This window comes from Dendropsophus ebraccatus, chromosome 2 (genome assembly GCF_027789765.1).
Source record: "Dendropsophus ebraccatus isolate aDenEbr1 chromosome 2, aDenEbr1.pat, whole genome shotgun sequence".
NCBI lineage: Eukaryota > Metazoa > Chordata > Amphibia > Anura > Hylidae > Dendropsophus > Dendropsophus ebraccatus.
Window position 1 is genome coordinate 117,295,655 of NC_091455.1, and position 18,804 is coordinate 117,314,458.

General features: G+C 45.5%; 1 protein-coding gene across 2 annotated transcripts in view; it reads right to left on the bottom strand.

Moving 5' to 3' along the window:
* ELP2 (elongator acetyltransferase complex subunit 2) overlaps positions 1-18,804 on the bottom strand; it is a 147,586-nt gene that overhangs the window by 115,584 nt on the left and 13,198 nt on the right. For both annotated transcript variants that reach the window (XM_069958154.1, XM_069958153.1), the window contains exons 2-3: positions 9,424-9,502; positions 5,971-6,041 (exon numbers count right to left, since the gene is read on the bottom strand). In XM_069958154.1, coding sequence (XP_069814255.1) covers positions 5,971-6,041; positions 9,424-9,502 — 150 coding nt within the window. The remainder of the gene's footprint in view (positions 1-5,970; positions 6,042-9,423; positions 9,503-18,804) is intronic.

An 18,804-nucleotide genomic window follows, 5' to 3' on the forward strand; every position in this document is an offset into this window, starting at 1 on the left:
ACTAGTTATGGATTGTCTCGACGCAGATAACTAGTTCCAGCCTCACCCCATGCAGCGAATGCCAGAATAAAACAGTGTTTTCTCAGATATATCCCCAAGGAGGACGGCACACAAAGTATGGTATGACAACGCTTTAGCAGCACTATTAGGTGCTGTTAGCATTATATGCATAAAGGTTCCCTTTAAGAGTGCCCAAATCCAGTTATACGAGTTTCAAATGGCGTTTGGATCAATTATCACAAAAAGCAGCATCTGAACACAATATGGATAGAGGCACTTTATCCCACATACTGATCACTCCTAATGGATAGAAAAAGAAATAACACTAACATAGCACCTTAGGACCCAAAAAAAGTCGCACATATGTCGACTACTAAAACTATATTTCATCCCAAAGAAGGTCTTTTTCAAATATCTCCAACAAAAAAATGTTTAACAACATGACTAATATAGAGACTAGGCTGAATAACTTTAAAAGAACATAAACAATCCACCTATGGGAAAAAGACCTAGGTCAACATTCTTAGACAAAGACTGGAAACAAGCCACTAAAACACTTACACGTAGCTCATATGTTGAATCCATGCACAAAACAGTTATTAGGTGGTATTACACTCCAGACAGGCTATTCTTTATATACCCTGCACAGTTAAGTGTCAAAAAGGTTGCGGTTTTAGGCCAGGTTCAGACTATGTAACTGTGCGGCTGTAATTGTGCGGCGGTATTTTTGGTGGTTCATGCGTACGCTGGAAAGTATAGGATATACGGCTGCACAGTGCACACTATGTATGAATCTACGGCCCGATCGTAAACGGACCCGTAAAAAATGAACAAGACCATTGTTTGCGGCTGGACATGCGGCCGAGGATTGACAGGCGGTCCGTACGGAGTACTTCAAAAATAGCCGGCAATGATGCCGAATGCCGATGCCTCTAATAGTTAATATATTAAATTAATAAAACACATTTTCTTTGTAATAAAGTCCCTTTCGTTGGTCAATAATTTAATTCTAACGAATCCATCATTTTGCAATTAAATATACTGTTAAAATAAATAGATATATAAATAAATGTATATTTATATATATATATTTATTTTTTGACAGTATATTTAATTGCACAATGATGGATTCGTTAGAATTAAATTATTGAACAACGAAACTGAATTTATTTAATCGAAAATGTGTTTTATTAATTAAATATTAATTAGTACAGGAAGCTCCATAAGCCGTTAATTCATATTGCCGGCAATAGAGCTTTCTGTACTAATCATCACTTTACTTTAATGAAAACATCAAATGTTTCTTCTAATTATGTTATCACAATAGCATTATTAGAAGAAACATTTAGAATTATATGTGCGCTCAGCTGATTGGCTGATCGGCTGAGCGCACATATAAAGAGCCGGTCCGCAGTACAGTGACTTCATTGTGCTGCGGACCAGCAAAGAGACAACATCGGGGTGAGTATAAAGCTCTCCCCACCCCCTCCCCAGCACTGCACCCCTCCCAGCAAGGAGGGGGGGGTCAGTTAACCCCTTCCTTGCTGGGATGGGTGCAGTCTGACATCAGTCTGGCCCCCAAGGGGTTAAGGGGGATGCAATACATCCTCCCTTAACCCCTTGGGGGCCAGACTGTAAGCAGCGATCTGTAAAGATGCTGCATACTGTAAGGAGCACAACACCGCTCACAATGATGGGTGTTGTGCTCCTGTTTGTGTGTTTTTTGTGTGTTTCTCCCTTTTTGTTTTTCAGATATCGGTATCCTGGGGATTACGTCGGATTCCGTGGACTACGTCGATGACCAGCGTTTTTTTTTTTGTTTTTTTTTTTTATAAAATGGTCAATGAGGGGTGTGGGGGTGTTTTTATTTGAATAAAAAATTTTTTTAACTTGTGTCTTGTCTTTATTTCTTTACTTTATAGACTTAGTAGTGGAAGCCATTACTAAGTTGGGGCCTAGTGTTAGCCGGTATAAAATGGCTAACACTAACCCCCTATTATTACCCCAGTACCCAAAGCCACCAGGGGTACTGGGAAGAGCCGGGTGCCAGTGGTCCCGGAGCGTCAAAATTGGCGCTCCTGGACCGGGCGGCAGCAGGCTGGTAAGATTTAGGCTGGGGAGGGCCTAAACCAATGGCTCTTCCCACCCTGGTGTTGCCAGGCTGCTGTCGTTTGGTTTTTAACCCGGCTGGTTATAAAAATAGGGGGGACCCTATGCGTTTTTTTTTTTTAATAAATAAATAATTAAAAAAAACGCATAGGGTCCCCCCTATTTTTATAACCAGCCGGGTTAAAAACCAAACGACAGCAGCCTGGTAACACCAGGGTGGGAACAGGGTGGGAAGAGCCATTGATTTAGGCCCTCCCCAGCCTAAATCTTACCAGCCTGCTGCCGCCCGGTCCAGGAGCGCCAATTTTGACACTCCGGGACCACTGGCACCCGGCTCTTCCCAGTACCCCTGGTGGCATTGGGTACTGGGGTAATAATAGGGGGTTAGTGTTAGCCATTTTAGACCGGCTAACACTAGGCCCCAACTTAGTAATGGATTCCGTCTATTAGACGGCTTCCACTACTAAGTCTATAAAGTAAAGAAATAAAGACAAGACACAAGTTAAATAAATTTTTTATTCAAATAAAAACACCCCCACACCCCTCATTGACCATTTTATTTAAAAAAAAAAAAAAAAAACGCTGGTCATCGACGTAGTCCACGGAATCCGACGTAATCCCCAGGATACCGATATCTGAAAAACAAAAAGGGAGAAACACACAAAAAACACACAAACAGGAGCACAACACCCATCATTGTGAGCGGTGTTGTGCACCTTACAGTATGCAGCATCTTTACAGATCGCTGCTTACAGTCTGGCCCCCAAGGGGTTAAGGGAGGATGTATTGCATCCCCCTTAACCCCTTGGGGGCCAGACTGATGTCAGACTGCACCCATCTCAGCAAGGAAGGGGTTAAGTGACCCCCCTTCCTTGCTGGGAGGGGTGCAGTGCTGGGGAGGGGGTGGGGAGAGCTGTATACTCACCCCGATGTGTCCTCTTCGCTGGTCCGCAGCACAATGAAGTCACTGTGCTGCGGACCGGCACATTATATGTGCGCTCAGCCAATCAGCTGAGCGCACATATAATTCTAAATGTTTCTTCTAATAATGCTATTGTGATAACATAATTAGAAGAAACATTTGATGTTTTCATTAAAGTAAAGTGATGATTAGTACAGAATGCTCTTTTGCCGGCAATATAAATTAACGGCTTATGGAGCTTCCTGTACTAATTAATATTTAATTAATAAAACACATTTTCGATTAAATAAATTCAGTTTCGTTGTTCAATAATTTAATTCTAACAAATCCATCATTTTGCAATTAAATATACTGTCAAAAAATAAATATATACATAAATATACATTTATTTATATATCTATTTATTTTAACAGTATATTTAATTGCAAAATGATGGATTCGTTTAAATTTAATTATTGAACAACGAAAGGCACTTTATTACAACGAAAATGTGTTTTATTATTTTAATAGATTAACCATGAGAGACATCGGCATTAGTGCAGAGGATCGCAAACCCCGGTAATAGCAATTCATGTAAACTGTGTTCCCTGCTTTCCCAGATGCATCCAGAGGTGTTTGCATCACTTTCTTAAGATTTTATTTGTTATTTTTAGTTGAACCAGATTTCCAAGTAAATGACCGTATGTTTGTGTAGTGTGAACCTAGCCCCCGGCTTTATACACGTTCCGTGCAGTCTGTGGAAGGCTGTACAGCTGTTTCATTACAGTGCTGCGAATATTGAACATTTTCCCTGCGGCCAGCAGCACAGATGATCAAGCCGGGGCAGGGCAACCCAACGGTCCAGCAACCCCGATGTCACATGACTAAGGCCCCAGGGAGTGGGCCTTCAGACCTGTTCACATTGGTATTGATTGATGGCCATACCTCTGCTTGCTTTGTCTGTGGGGTGGGGTGGCCCTGGCCCTGGTCCTGCAACATTGGGGTTGCTGGACCGCTGGGTGGGTGCTGGCTATGCGATGGTGGTCGTCAACGACTGACACTGCACCATTGTTAGAGTAGAAACACATGTATATAGGAAGAGCTGCACGTGGTACATGAGGCAATATTGTTTGATCAAATTATATACTAACTTCTGATGCTGGTTTTTAATGTAGCTGAGAAGCTTTAGTATCAAACATGGATGAGATGTGCAGCCATTTTCTTATTCTCCAAACTTGTACATTTTTGTTTTCTGCCCCCTATTTTTGTGGTTTTGAATTCCACCTAGTAAGGACTATATGTTACCAATAAGTACCTACATGGTCTACATGGTAAGTACCTCCTTTTTCTTCCAATCTAGCTTGGAGCACATGGAGTGGGCTTTCAGACCTATTCACATTGGTGTTGGTTGCTGGCCATTTCCTCTGCTTGCTGTGTCTGTGCGGCCCTGGCCTTGGGGGCTTGGTCCTGCAACATTGGGGTTGCTGGACCACTGGGCTGCCCCTCCCCTTGGTTGCTGGCTTTGCAGCGGTCGCCGACCAACACTGTGCCATTGTTAAAGTAGGAACTCATGTATATCAGAATGTGATACATGAGGCAATATGGTTTGATCAAATAATATACTATCTTCTGATGCTGTTTTTTAAATGTAGCTGAGAAGCTTTAGTACCAAACATGGGTGAAATGTGCAGCCATTTTCTTGTTCTCCAGACTTGTACACATTGACAGATGATGCCATTGGGGGGGGGGGGGAGGCATTTCACGGATAGCACATCTACAAAACGTGTGTATAACGCCTTGGAGGATCTAAGTTTTATATTCTATAGACCTGCCCTTTAAAATACAGAAAAATGGTTTGCTTCTTCTTTGTAATTGCAAATAAACTCTGTTTAAACAGTGGAAAACACTTATTACTCCAGATATACAAGTGGTTAAATCTGCCATAAATGTCACCTAAATATATGAAAGAACAATAGCATTGTGGAATGCATTCTGGGCCTTACATCATATGTACCACTTCCTGTAATTAAAAAAAATATCTTTATACGACCTGTTTGGAGCCAGCGTATAGAACCTGGAGGTGATGTCCGATTCCCGTCATTTGCGCTTAATTCTCTATATGCAAATAGGGTTGTTCGGGTGCACTGAAGGCACAGATACCTCGTTCCTTGGGTGATGCGTCTCCTTCAGAATTAAGTCTGGCAGCGTCACCCAGGGGAGGAAATATCAGTGCACTGGGCTCGCCTCCAGAGCACCCAGCGACCCTATTTACATATAGAGAAACTGGTGCAGATGGCGGGAAATGGCCAGCGGTTTGAAAATGGACAATGCCCCCAGGATCAACACACCGGCACCGATAAAAAAAAAATTATTATGTTTCAAGTGCTATTTTTCTATTGTCACCTGCCAAGTGGTATAACCTTTTTATTTCTCCACATGAGGGCTTATTTTTGCAGGTTGTAATTTTTATCAGCACCATTTTGGAGACCTTATGACTTTTTTTTTTTTACTGTTAACAAAATACAGGAATTCTAGCATTTTTTTTTTACTTTTTTTCTATTTTTTTACAGTATTCACTGTGCAGGACAAATAATAAAATTATGTTATTGTTCAGGTTGTAATGGATATGGCAATACCCAATATATGTATTTTTCTTCTTCTTCTTCACTTTTTTAAATGTCTGACAAATGGGTTTTTACAGTGATCATTGATCACTACTGTAATACACTGCAATAGTCAACTAGTGCAGTGAATTACAGCTTCTTTTCAGCCTGGCAGTGATGTGCTGAAGCACAGCCAGGTACAAACGCATGTATATTTGTGTTACAGCTATTCAATGTAACTGCTATTAGATATTAGAAGCCACCTCCGAGACCCATGACATAAATAAATTCCTGTGGTCTAGGTGACAACTAATATTCTAGTACTTTCTATATAAATAAATTTAAGAATCTAGATACCTGATAGTCATTTGTCTTCCAAACAATCACCTTCTTATCGGACCCACCAGAAACAAGCTCTGTTTCAGCACCTGAAGATATAACCAGGACAAACATTAGAGAGGCTATTGTATAAAGGGGTTTTCTAGGACTATAATTATGATGGCTTACCCTGTAAGCCCTTCATTGTTTGCAGGCTACATTTTGTAGTATCTGTAGCTCAGGCTTATCATCTGAAGGTAATACAGTAAGCGGTAGAACTAGGCAAAGCCATTACAAAATGTACAGAAAAGTAAACTGTAAACAATCAGAAGGCCACAGACCCTAGTCTGAAAGATGCAATACCTTCAATTTGCTAATTTGGTGGGGAAGACAGAAGTCAAACACTCACAGATTTAAAGGGGAACTTCGATAGCAACAAACAACACTGATATGAACTAATGTAGTGTTATCACTAATAGTACTGGCTTCATCATAGTTTAACATGGTTCATCCCTGACAGGAAGTTGAAAATAGAACTACAAAATGTGTATCGTCTACAACTGCTGGCTCTTCCCTCTCTTCGTACACAGGAGGCTTGGCTGGATTGTGTCTCTGAGCTCTAGCCCCATCCGAGTTACATCAACATCCGTCCGAGACCGTCTCAGAAGGGGCACCAGGAGCGGTCAGAGGGGGACCCAGAGACACTGCAGGAGGACAACAAGGGAGGGTGGTGAGGTAAGAATAAGATGTTTATAATGTTTTATATAATGGCACAATATAAGTTTTTAAGTGCCAGAGTATCTTCTTATTGTTAGAGAACACATGCCTTACTTACATCAGATTTAACAAATACAAATCTGCAAGTAATCAAGTTTTTGTGTGTGAAATCCACATTCATACATTGCCTAAAGTGCAGATTTTACTCACCAAAACTGTGGTTACATGCAATGAGATTTCCGTGAGTAAAATCCACAGCAAGTAAGCTACCTGCCAATGTACTGTATTTGCTGCAGCTTAATGCAATGGATTTGATACCATATTAATCAATGTAAAAAATACTAAACACACCATAAAATCCACAGCAAATATGGTACAGGTGAGTACACAAACAGTCCAGGGAAAACAGATAAATTCCCTACAAACCAAGTCTGCTACTTATCACTTGCCAATGATTCTCTACTCTGGCTCAGAGAGGGGGACCTCCAAAAAAAAAAAAAACAATGTTACTTTAAGGGTCAGTTCACATGTACAGACTCCCAGCGTAAATCTCGCTGCGAGTCTGTCAGGTCCTGGCAGTTCACTGTCACTACACACTCGCAGCTGTCTGAATGACCCCTGTATGTAATTCTGCCGGCCCCTTAACCCCTTCGGCTCCCGCTCTGCTGTGTCTGTATATACATTACCTGTCTCCTGCACGGGGTCCCGGCGTCCTGCTCACTCGCCCGGCCAGTGTGTTGCCCACCCCAGCCACCGATTGGCTGGGCGGGCGAGCAGGACGCCGGGACCCAGTGCAGCGAGGATAGGTAACGTATATACAGACACAGCGGGGCGGGAGCCGAAGGGGTTAAGGGGCCGGCAGAATTACATACTCGTAGTTCAGACCGCTGCGAGTATGTAGTGACAGGGAACTGCCAGGACCTGACAGACTCGCAGCGAGATTTACGCTGCGAGTCTGTACGTGTGAACTGACCCTAAAGGGGTTATCCAGCGCTACAAAACAACATGGCCACTTTCCCCCTACTGTTGTCTCCAGTTTTGGTGGGGTTTTGAAACTCAGTTCCATTGAAGTATATGGAGCTTAATTGCAAACCACACCTGAACTGGAGACAACAGTAGGGGGAAAAGTGGACATGTTTTGTAGCACTTGATAACCCCTTTAATAAATGTAAAAGGTACAGTAATAAAGAAAATGTCAGAGCCCCTATTCACAGTAATGCTTTTAAAAGGAGAACTCCGGCAAAGATTTTTATTAAAGTATTGTATTGCCCCCCCCAAAAGTTATACAAATCACCAATATACACTTATTATGAGAAATGCTTATAAAGTGCTTTTTTCCCTGCACTACTGCATCAAGGCTTCACATCTTGGATAAAATGGTGACGTCACGACCCGACTCCCAGAGCTGTGCGGGCTGTGGCTGCTGGATAGGATGATGGCAGGAGGACACTGAGGGACACAGGGCACTGGAGGGACACTGAGCATCCCCCTGCCATCATCCTCTCCAGCAGCCACAGCCCGCACAGCTCTGGGAGTCGGGTCGTGACATCACCATTTTATCCAGGAAGTGAATCCTTGATGCAGTAGTAAGTGCAGGGAAAAAAGCGCTTTATAAGCATTTCCCATAATACGTGTATATTGGGTATTTGTATAACTTTTGGGGGGCAACACAATACTTTAATAAAAAATTTTGCTGGACTTCTCCTTTAAGCACTAAAGAAACTTAAGTGCAGTCTTAGGCTGTGTTCGCACACAATATTTTTGCAACCAAAACCAGGAATAGATTGAAAACACAGAAAGGCTATGTTCGCACACTGTTGAAATTTGGTGGACGGCCATCATTTAATAGCAAATAACTGCCGTTATTTTAAAACAACGGCCATTGTTTTAAAATAACGGCCGTTATATGCCATTTAGGGTGCGTTCACAAGTAAAGGATCTGCAGCAGATTTGATGCTGCATATATCAATTTATATAAATGACTGAACACAGCATCAAATCTGCTGCGGATCCTGTAGGAGTGAACTCACCCAATATAGCGGTCATCCACTCAATTTAAACAGTGTGGGAACATAGCCTTTCTGTGTTTTCAATCAACAATTAAATTTTGGTTGCAAAATACTGAGCAAAAATATAGTGTGTGAACATAGCCTTAATCTGTCATTATAAAGCCCCTATTTACACAGGGCGACTAGAGAAGCAAACGAGCGATGTCAGCACTTGTTTGCTCCTCGTTCCCTGCTCGCTGCCGCTGCTATTGCGCATGGCGGCAGCAAGCAGGTAAGTGCAGGGGAGGCCGCAGGGAGCCGCGGGGGGGGGGGGGGGGGGGGGGGCTGCCCGGGTGATCACTAGAGGATAGCAACGGTCTGCTGCCACCGCTTCTGTTCCGCGAGGCAACGGCAGCAAATTGCTGGTATGACAGTTGTTTGTCTTTCAACATGTTGAAAGACAAACAACAGCAACGATCAGCTGACATCATTCATAACAGCTAATCGTTGCCTTCTATTATACAGGACGATTATCAGCAAATATCGGTCTATAATCATTCTATGTAATAGGGCCTTAAGTGACAGGTCACTAACTTAACCAATACACCTCTGGAAAGCCAAATGGCCATATAGCCCCTTTGAATTGGTTAATCTATGTCCAGGACAACAAATGAAATAAACCCTACTTTTGGAATATCTGTCATACTGTCATGACATATTGTACGTAATATTCCACTATGTGAACGTGTCCTATTGTATTGTTCTGAGACTCTGGTAAAACACTTACGGCAGTCAGGTTGCTGAATCCACTGCACACAGTTGACTCGCCCAGTATGCCCATTTAGTGCAGATATCAATGTCTTTTTCTGAAATTATAAAACAAAGACTTATATTGTGAGAACAGAAAAGAGCTCATATGATCTTTCATAGAAGATGATTAGGGTCCATTTACACACAGAGATTATCTGACAGATTTTTGCAGCCAAAGCCAGGATTGGACTATAAACAGGGAAGAGGTCATAAAGGAAAGACTAAGATTTCTCTTTTTTTTCAAATCCATTTCTGGTTTTGGCTGCAAAAATCTGCCAGATATCTGTCAGATAATCTGTGTGTGTAAACGGACCCTTAATTAAACTAATTAAATTTTACTATATGATTTGAGGGGGGGGGGGGGGGGGGGGGGACTATAGGTGGGAAAAGACCCTATAGACAGGAAAAGATAAGGTAGTTTCTGGAAAAGCGTGGGGCATAAGAAGTGTGGGTGTATGTGTGGGGTGGGGGCGGCTGTGTAGCAGAGAGCAATATTACTATATGGTGGGGCACAGAAGGGAGCATTATCACTACAGGTGGTGCACAGCAAGGGGCGCTGTTACTATATGGAGGGGCACAAAACGGGGGCATTGTTACTATATGTGGGGGAACAGCAGGGGACATTATTACTATAGGGGGCACAGCAGGAGGCATTACTACTATATGGGGACACAGCAGGGGACATTAATACTATATGGAGGGTACAACAGGGGACATTATTACTATAGGGGGCATAGCAGGAGGTAGGGCTGGGCGATATTGGCCTAAATCAATATCGCGGTTTATCGCACATGTAGCCGCGGTAATGATAATTGAACGATAATTATGACACACCCCTTTTTGCAAACCACACCCACTTGCCGTGCCAAACTGGCGATATTTTGATTCAAAAAAAGTTAAAAAGAACTCACTGAGCAGCAACCCATGGTTAGTCTATTATCATTATTATTATTTGTCATTATTAGGGTGTCTCAGCAGAGACCTAGACATGTGTATATACAGGTATATACCCTCTACAGGGTATACACAGGTCACAGAGGGATAGGTGTGTATGACTATATGGGGGGGATGGATTGGGGTGTATTACTATACAGGAGGTTGGGATCGGGTTACAGGACTATACAGGCAGGACATGGGGATAGGGGGCGGATAGGGGTGTATGACTATATACAGGGGGCGGATAGGGGTGTATGACTATATACAGGGGGCGGATAGGGGTGTATGACTATATACAGGGGGCGGATAGGGGTGTATGACTATATACAGGGGGGCGGATAGGGGTGTATGACTATACAGGGGGGGGGCGGATAGGGGTGTATGACTATACAGGGGGGGGGGCGGATAGGGGTGTATGACTATACGGGGGGAGGCGGATAGGGGTGTATAACTATACAGGGGGCGGATAGGGGTGTATGACTATACAGGGGGGGCGGATAGGGGTGTATGACTATACAGGGATGGCAGACAGGGGTGTATGACTATACAGGAAGGGCGCACAGGGGTGTATGACTATACTGGGGGATATGACTATACTGGGGGATAGGGGTGTATGACTATACAGGGATGGTGGACGGGGGTGTATGACTATACAGGGATGGTGGACGGGGGTGTATGACTATACAGGGATGGCGGACGGGGGTGTATGACTATACAGGGATGGCGGACGGGGGTGTATGACTATACAGGGGGGGGGCGGATAGGGGTGTATGACTATACAGGGGGGGCGGATAGGGGTGTATGACTATACAGGGGGGGCTGATAGGGGTGTATGACTATACAGGGGGGGCTGATAGGGGTGTATGACTATACAGGGATGGCAGACAGGGGTGTATGACTATACAGGGATGGCAGACAGGGGTGTATGACTATACAGGGATGGCAGACAGGGGTGTATGACTATACAGGGATGGCAGACAGGGGTGTATGACTATACAGGGATGGCAGACAGGGGTGTATGACTATACAGGGATGGCAGACAGGGGTGTATGACTATACAGGGAGGGCGCACAGGGGTGTATGACTATACAGGGGGATAGGGGTGTATGACTATACAGGGATGGCGGGCGGGGGTGTATGACTATACAGGGATGGCGGACGGGGGTGTATGACTATACAGGGAGGGCGGAGAGGGGTGTATGACTATATGGGGGGGGGCAGGGGTGTATGACAATACGGGGGTGGGCAGGGGTGTATGACTATACGGGGGGGGTGCAGGGGTGTATGACTATACGGGGGTGGGCAGGGGTGTATGACTATACGGGGGGGTGCAAGGGTGTATGACTATACGGGGGGGCAAGGGTGTATGACTATACGGGGGGGGGGGGGGGGTGTATGACTATACAGGGGGTGGATAGGGGTGTATGACTATACAGGGAGGGCGCACAGTGGTGTATGACTATACAGGGGGATAGGGGTGTATGACTATACAGGGATGGCGGACGGGGGTGTATGACTATACAGGGATGGCGGACGGGGGTGTATGACTATACAGGGATGGCGGACGGGGGTGTATGACTATACAGGGATGGCGGACGGGGGTGTATGACTATACAGGGATGGCGGACGGGGGTGTATGACTATACAGGGATGGCGGACGGGGGTGTATGACTATACAGGGATGGCGGACGGGGGTGTATGACTACAGGGATGGCGGACGGGGGTGTATGACTATACAGGGAGGGCGGACAGGGGTGTATGACTATATGGGGGGGAGATAGGGGTGTATGACTATAGAGGGGGGCAGATAGGGGTGTTTGACTATACATAGGGGGGCGGACAGGGGTATATGACTATCCGGGGGGGTTGACAGGGGTGTATGACTATCCGGGGGGGCTGACAGGGGTGTATGACTATCTTGGGGTGGCGGACAGGGGTGTATGACTATCCATAGGGGGGCGGATAGGGGCGTATGACTAAACAGGGGGGCGGACAGGGGTGTATGACTAAACAGGGGGGGTGAATAGGGGCGTGTAACTTTACAGGGGGCACATAGGGATGGCAGGTGGATAGGAGAGAATTATACAGGGAGGTGCATTCTGGTACCTGTAGTCCCCTCAGTAACAATAGAGGGCTGTAACATAGGAGGAATGGATGTGCTGCAGCAGGCAGGATACCACACACAGCAATAACTTATCCTGCCTGCTGCAGCCCATTCATTCCTCCTATGTTACAGCCCTGTACTGGTACTGAGGGGACTACAGGTACAGCTTCTCCTTCAGCTATGACATGCCGGCGTCACTGCACACACAGCACAATAACATGTGCAGGGACGCCAGTATCAGAGCGGGAGGTGGAGGAGTAGCAGGGCCTAGGTGACAATGCGGCCCGCCCCCCCCCCCCGCCCGTCTGAGTGCCCTGTGCCCGTCTGAGCGCCCTCAACCCCACCCTCCCCACCCGTCCGGTCCCAGGCCCCGTCCCGCCGCACCTGTCCATCCATGCGCCCACCCGTCCGGTCCCAGGCCCCGTCCCGCCGCACCTGTCCATCCATGCGCCCACCCGTCAAGTCCGGCGTCCCTGCACACACAGCACATTGACATGTGCAGCGCTCGCCGGCCGTGGGGGGGGGGGGGGGGGGGCTCGGACGGGACTGGTGCCGGGGAGGGCAATGTCAATGTGCTGTGTGTGAAGGGACGCCGGACGGGACCGGACTTGACGGGTGGGCGCATGGATGGACAGGTGCGGCGGGACGGGGCCTAGGACTGGACGGGTGAGGGTGTTCGGACGGGGGGGGGGGGGGGGCGCTTGGACGGGCGGGGGGCGGGGCGGGCGGCATTGTCACCTGGGCCCTGCTGCTCCTCCACCTCTCGCTCTGATGCCGGCGTCCCTGTGTGCAGAGACGCCGGCATGTCAGTGGTGGAGGAGCAGCAGAAAAAAAATACAAAAATATCGCAGATACCTGTCCATCCATGCGCCCACCCGTCCGGTCCCAGGCCCCGTCCCGCCGCATCTGTCCTTCCAGCAGCAGAAAAAAATACAAAAATACCGCACATACCGTCCTGGCTAAGTTGAGGTCGGTTAACCGATGCCAGTGACGGTATCGGTATTTTTGCGGTATACCGCCCAGCCCTAGTTCCACTGCCACACTACTTCACAGAGGAGGGTTTTTTTATCCAGTGGATCTCAACAATAGGGGCAGGAAGTAAGATTTGGGATATACAATAATAACAGAACATCTTTACATTACACTACTTAAAATTAAAAGCAGTAACCCAAGCTGTAGTAGACTGTATGGAACTCATATAAGTAGCATTTATACAGAGGTCCCCAAAGGGAAATTTTTTTTTTTTTTAAATGCAACGTTCAATGGCGTGCACATAATATTTGTCACCTGTACTTGGAAAAAAAAAATTGTTACACACACAATGATGCATACTGTAACGTATGCATAAGATTCTAACATGTAGGTTTAATTTCAGAAAAGAGAACTCAACTTTAGTTTCAGGAACCAGAACAGAATTTAGCTCACATTTTACAGCATATGTGGGCTATATATTTATTGTTTGTTGTTTTAATAGACTGCAAAGCAGCCAAGCACACAGCTTCTATTCTGGACTAGGTTCACATCATGACTGGGAAAAACTCATTGTATGTGTCATTAAAGGGGTAGTTCACGAAAGAATGCTTTCAAATCAACTGGTACCCGAAAGTGCCAGAGATTTGTAATTTACTTCTATTAAATAAATCTCACATATTCCAGTACTTATCATCTGCTGTATGTCCTGCAGGAAGTGGTGTATTCTCTCCAGGCTGACACAGTGCTCTCTGCTGCCACCTCTGTCCATGTCAGGAACTGTGCAGAGCAGGAGCAAATCCCCATAAAAAAAAACCTCCCTGCTCTCCAGACTGGAAAGAATATTACTTCCTGCAGGACATTCAGCAGCTGGTACTGGAAGACTTGAGATTTTTTTAATAAAAGTAAATTACAAATCTCTGGCACCAGTTGATTGAAAAACCCCTTTAAAATAGGTATGGGTGTGACTATAGATTTTACCAACCACTAAGGCCGGGTTTACATATGTCCGGCGGTGCGGCGGCGTTTCCCTCCGGCGCAGGAGAAAAGCGCCGGAGGGAAACGCATCTTTGAACTGATCCCATTGTTTTCAATGGGATTGTTCAAAATGTGCGGCGGTGAACTAGTGGCCGCCGCATCGCCGGACCGTCGGTCCGTTAGGACGCATCTTGCAGCGTCCTGGCGGACCGCCTGCTCCAGTGATGCGGCGCCGCACCAATTCAATCGAATAGAGCGCCGGATGCCTCGCCGGGCAGGACGCATGTCGTTCGGCTCTGGCATCCGGCGTTCAGGCAAATAGTAGCACAAAATAAACATATATCTCCCCCTGTGTGCTCTCCCCCTCCCCTATAGTCCCCCCTTGGTCCCCCAGTAGTATATCACCCCCCCTGTTTCTCCTCCAGTAGTATATAGCCCCCCTGTTGCCCCCCCAGTAATATTTAGCTTCCCTGTGTGCTCTCCCCCAATTAGTATACAGCATTGCTGTGCGCTCTCCCCCAATAGTATATAGCCCCCCATGTGCGCTCTCCCCCTCCCATATAGCCCTCCTGTGCGCTCTCCCCCTCCCATATAGCCCCCCTGTGCGCTCTCCCCTTGTAGTATATAGCCCCCCTGTGAGCTCCCCCAATTAGTATATAGCCCCCGTGCGCTCCCCCGCAAATCCCATTGAAAATGACAGGGAAACATACTGGGGGAAAAAATGTCAACTGATGAGCGCAACTTGTGACAACTGATGGGAACTGATGACAACTGATGGAAACTGATGGCAACTGATGGTTTTTAATGAAAAGATGGATAGAAAAACTGATCACAACTGATGCATTTTTGGCATCAGTTGTGACATCAGTTGTGGTCAGTTTTTAGGCAAAAAACGCAACTGATGCCAACTTATATATGTAAACCCAGCCTAAGATAGTCCATTTGGCATGAATTCGATCAGTATATTTGCTGGGGATAAAACTGTTTAGGATACAAAATTACATAAATTAAGTTGGTTTTTTTTAGGGTATATTTACACATGTCATATATGCTGCAGATTTCCCTGCATGACATCTGCAGATAAAAATCACAGCGAGTTTTGATAGTCACATTATCTTTCTTTCAATATAACAAAATCTGCAGTATCAACTACACTATGAAATTTTCCATCACATACACAGCACTGGGTGCATATGCAGAGAAACTCGCAGACTACATGTTCACATATTACCCGTAGTTAACGATTAACGACTGAACGGGAAATCGTTGATCGCTTTATAAGACCTGGACCTATTTTTATCGTTGCTCGTTCGCAAAACGTTCGTGAATCGTTCGCATTGAATAAGACATCGTTCAGTCATTCGCAATAGATACGAACGCAATAGCGAATGAATAGCGAAGAAAAAACTATCGCAATTACGATCATAAGTAAAGGCCCTATTCCACCAACAGATCTGACGACAGATTATCTGCCAAAGATTTGAAGCCAAACCCAGGAACAGACTATAAACAGAGAACAGGTCATAAAGGAAAGGCTGGATTTCTCCTCTTTTCAAATCCACTCCTGGGTTTGGCTTCAAATCTTTGGCAGATAATCTGTCGTCAGATCTGTTGGTGGAACAGGGCCTTAACGCTTATCATTCCATGGAAATGAGTGAACGTTTTCAGGTCTTTCGCAATAGCGGTCGTTTGAGATAGTTAATCGTTAACGATTATGCAAACGATTATCGTCCAGTGGAATAGGGCCCTAATGGTGGTTTTACACGGAGCGATAATTCGCCCAATCGCACGATTAACGATTTTGAATGAACGATTTTTTTTTATAACGATCAGCATTTACACGGAACGATACATCGTACGGAATATTCGTTTTGCGAACGCTTAAGCCTATTGGTGTGTTTACACAGAGAGATTTATCTGACAGATTTCTGAAGCCAAAGCCAGGAACAGACTATAAACTGGGTGCAGGTCATAAAGGCAAGACTGAGATTCCCTGTCTTTTCAAGTCCATTCCTGACTTTGGCTTCCAAAATTGGTCAGATAAATCTGCTTGTGTAAACGCACCATATCTCACACATAGGGGAAATCGTTGAAAGAATGTTTACACTGAACAATCGGCGAATTTTTTGCGAACGATCAACGACGATTTGAGAACTTATTGAAAGATCAAAATGAACGATTTCTCGCTCGTCGCTTGATCGTTCGTTGCATTTACACGTACGATTATCGTTCGAATTCGACCGTTATCGGGCAAATTCGAACGATACAATGTCCGTGTAAAACCACCATAAGTCTTTTATTCCAACATGCAAGGCTTGCAAAGAGCCAGGAACTAGACTAGACAAAAGAGGCCAGTTAGAAGCCTCCTTTCCTGTCAATCACGCCCAATCACGCTGACCGGCAGAGGGACGTGACTAGTCACGGCTACTTCCCGGCTCTCGGCTTGTCTTGCGCACAGAAATAAAAGACTTAGGAGGAGATTTATCAAACATGGTGTAAAGTGAATCTGGCTCAGTTGCCCATAGCAACCAGATTCCACCTTTCATTTTCCAAAAGAGTCTGTGAGGAATGAAAGGTGGAATCTGATTGGTTGCTAGGGGCGACTGAGCCAGTGTCACTTTACACCATGTTTGATAAATCACCCCCTGTGGCTGTGATTCCATGCAATCTAATGTAATGTAATGCAGCAGTGGCAATAAACAACTGCCGTTTTTGCAATCTGTAACAACGGCCATTGTTATTGTTATAAATGACAGTTAGACTTTAACAGTATTTTGTAGCTTCCATGTAAATATATGCTGCGGAGGTTGTGAGTGGCATCTACTATCCATAACATAGAAGCCATCTAGCAGATATATTGGGAGCTCATTCATGATGGACCCAGCAGGTTAGGACAACACTCAGCATATACCATAAAGCATAATGTCAACTACAAGGAGAACTTGCATCCAACCTGGGGAGGGAGTGTATTTCTGATAAATTATCACCCTAAATAAAGCCCCAGGCAGAGAATACTGTTTATTACTATTAATTACTATGGGGACTAAAAGTGAAGCAGAGAACAAATCCTGTAATGTTATATTGTAGAAGCAGGTGCACATACTATTCATCTCTATGTGCTCTGGCCACACCCACTGCTTGTGATGTCATCATGACACGTATGAGGATGATGTCACAATAGAACCTGGTTGTGACAATAAAACCAAGCTGCACCCTGACATCAGTGTTAGTCTAGGCTAGCAGTTCTTGGAGTAGGAGTGTTGGAGTCTCAGGATGACGAGGAAGAGAAACAGATCTCGACAGGCCCAGCCACGAAACCCCGCCCCACCACCAAACCCCGCCCAATCCTATCCCGCCCCACCACCACACCCTGCCCCATCCCACCCCGCCCCACCACCACACCCTGCCTCATCCCACCCCACCCCACCACCACACCCTGCCTCATCCCACCCCGCCCCACCACCACACCCTGCCCCATCCCACCCCGCCCCTCCAGCAAGACCAGTTCGCATACTGAAGCGGGCATATAAGAGGATCTGTGAGCCAATGGAGGTTGGAGGGCGCCAATTCCCAGATGACGTGGAGATGGTGGATGTGTCGAAGAGGAGAAAGCTTTCCTCTTCGACACATCAACTTTCGGCCGTGGAGGACATGGAAGTAGACTGATGGCTGCGGATGTGGAGATGGAGGATCAGTCTACAAGTAACATCTATTGGGACTCAGCTAGAGGTAAGAGCCTGACAGTTACAACACTCTAATCTCTGACTGTTACACAATTGTGCACATACAAAATGTTCATTTTCTCACTCATTTATTTATTTCTCTAATTTCTTTGCAGTTTCCCAATAACTTCTATAACATCTGAGGCTCCTGAAGACTCCAACAGAGAGGAGACCAGCTATAACATCTGAGGCTCCTCAACGCTCATCCAGAGAAAAGGCCATCTATAAACACAGGGGTCAAACTCAGGCATTCCAGCTGCTGCAAAACTACAAGTCCCATCATGCCTGGACAGCCAAAGCAGAAGGCGACCGAGCCCTCCCATTCAAATAGATAGAAGGAAGGATTCCATGCTGATTCTGTAGTGTGAACGAGCCCTAACAGCTGAGACTCTCATGAAGACTCATCCAGAGAGAAGACCCCAGTTTAGCAGACCATCGCTAGCCGAGGACTTTTGCAATTTAATCATTTATTAATAAATATATATTTTTATACCAAGTTTTCATTTTTTAATCTTTTATGTTTCTCCCACATAACACAGAAAAAAACTATATAAGGCTAGGGCTTATTTGGGGGGTAGGTGTTATTTTCCACACAATATTCCCCTACACTGTAGCCTAGGGCTGGGCGGTATTGGCCTAAATCAATATC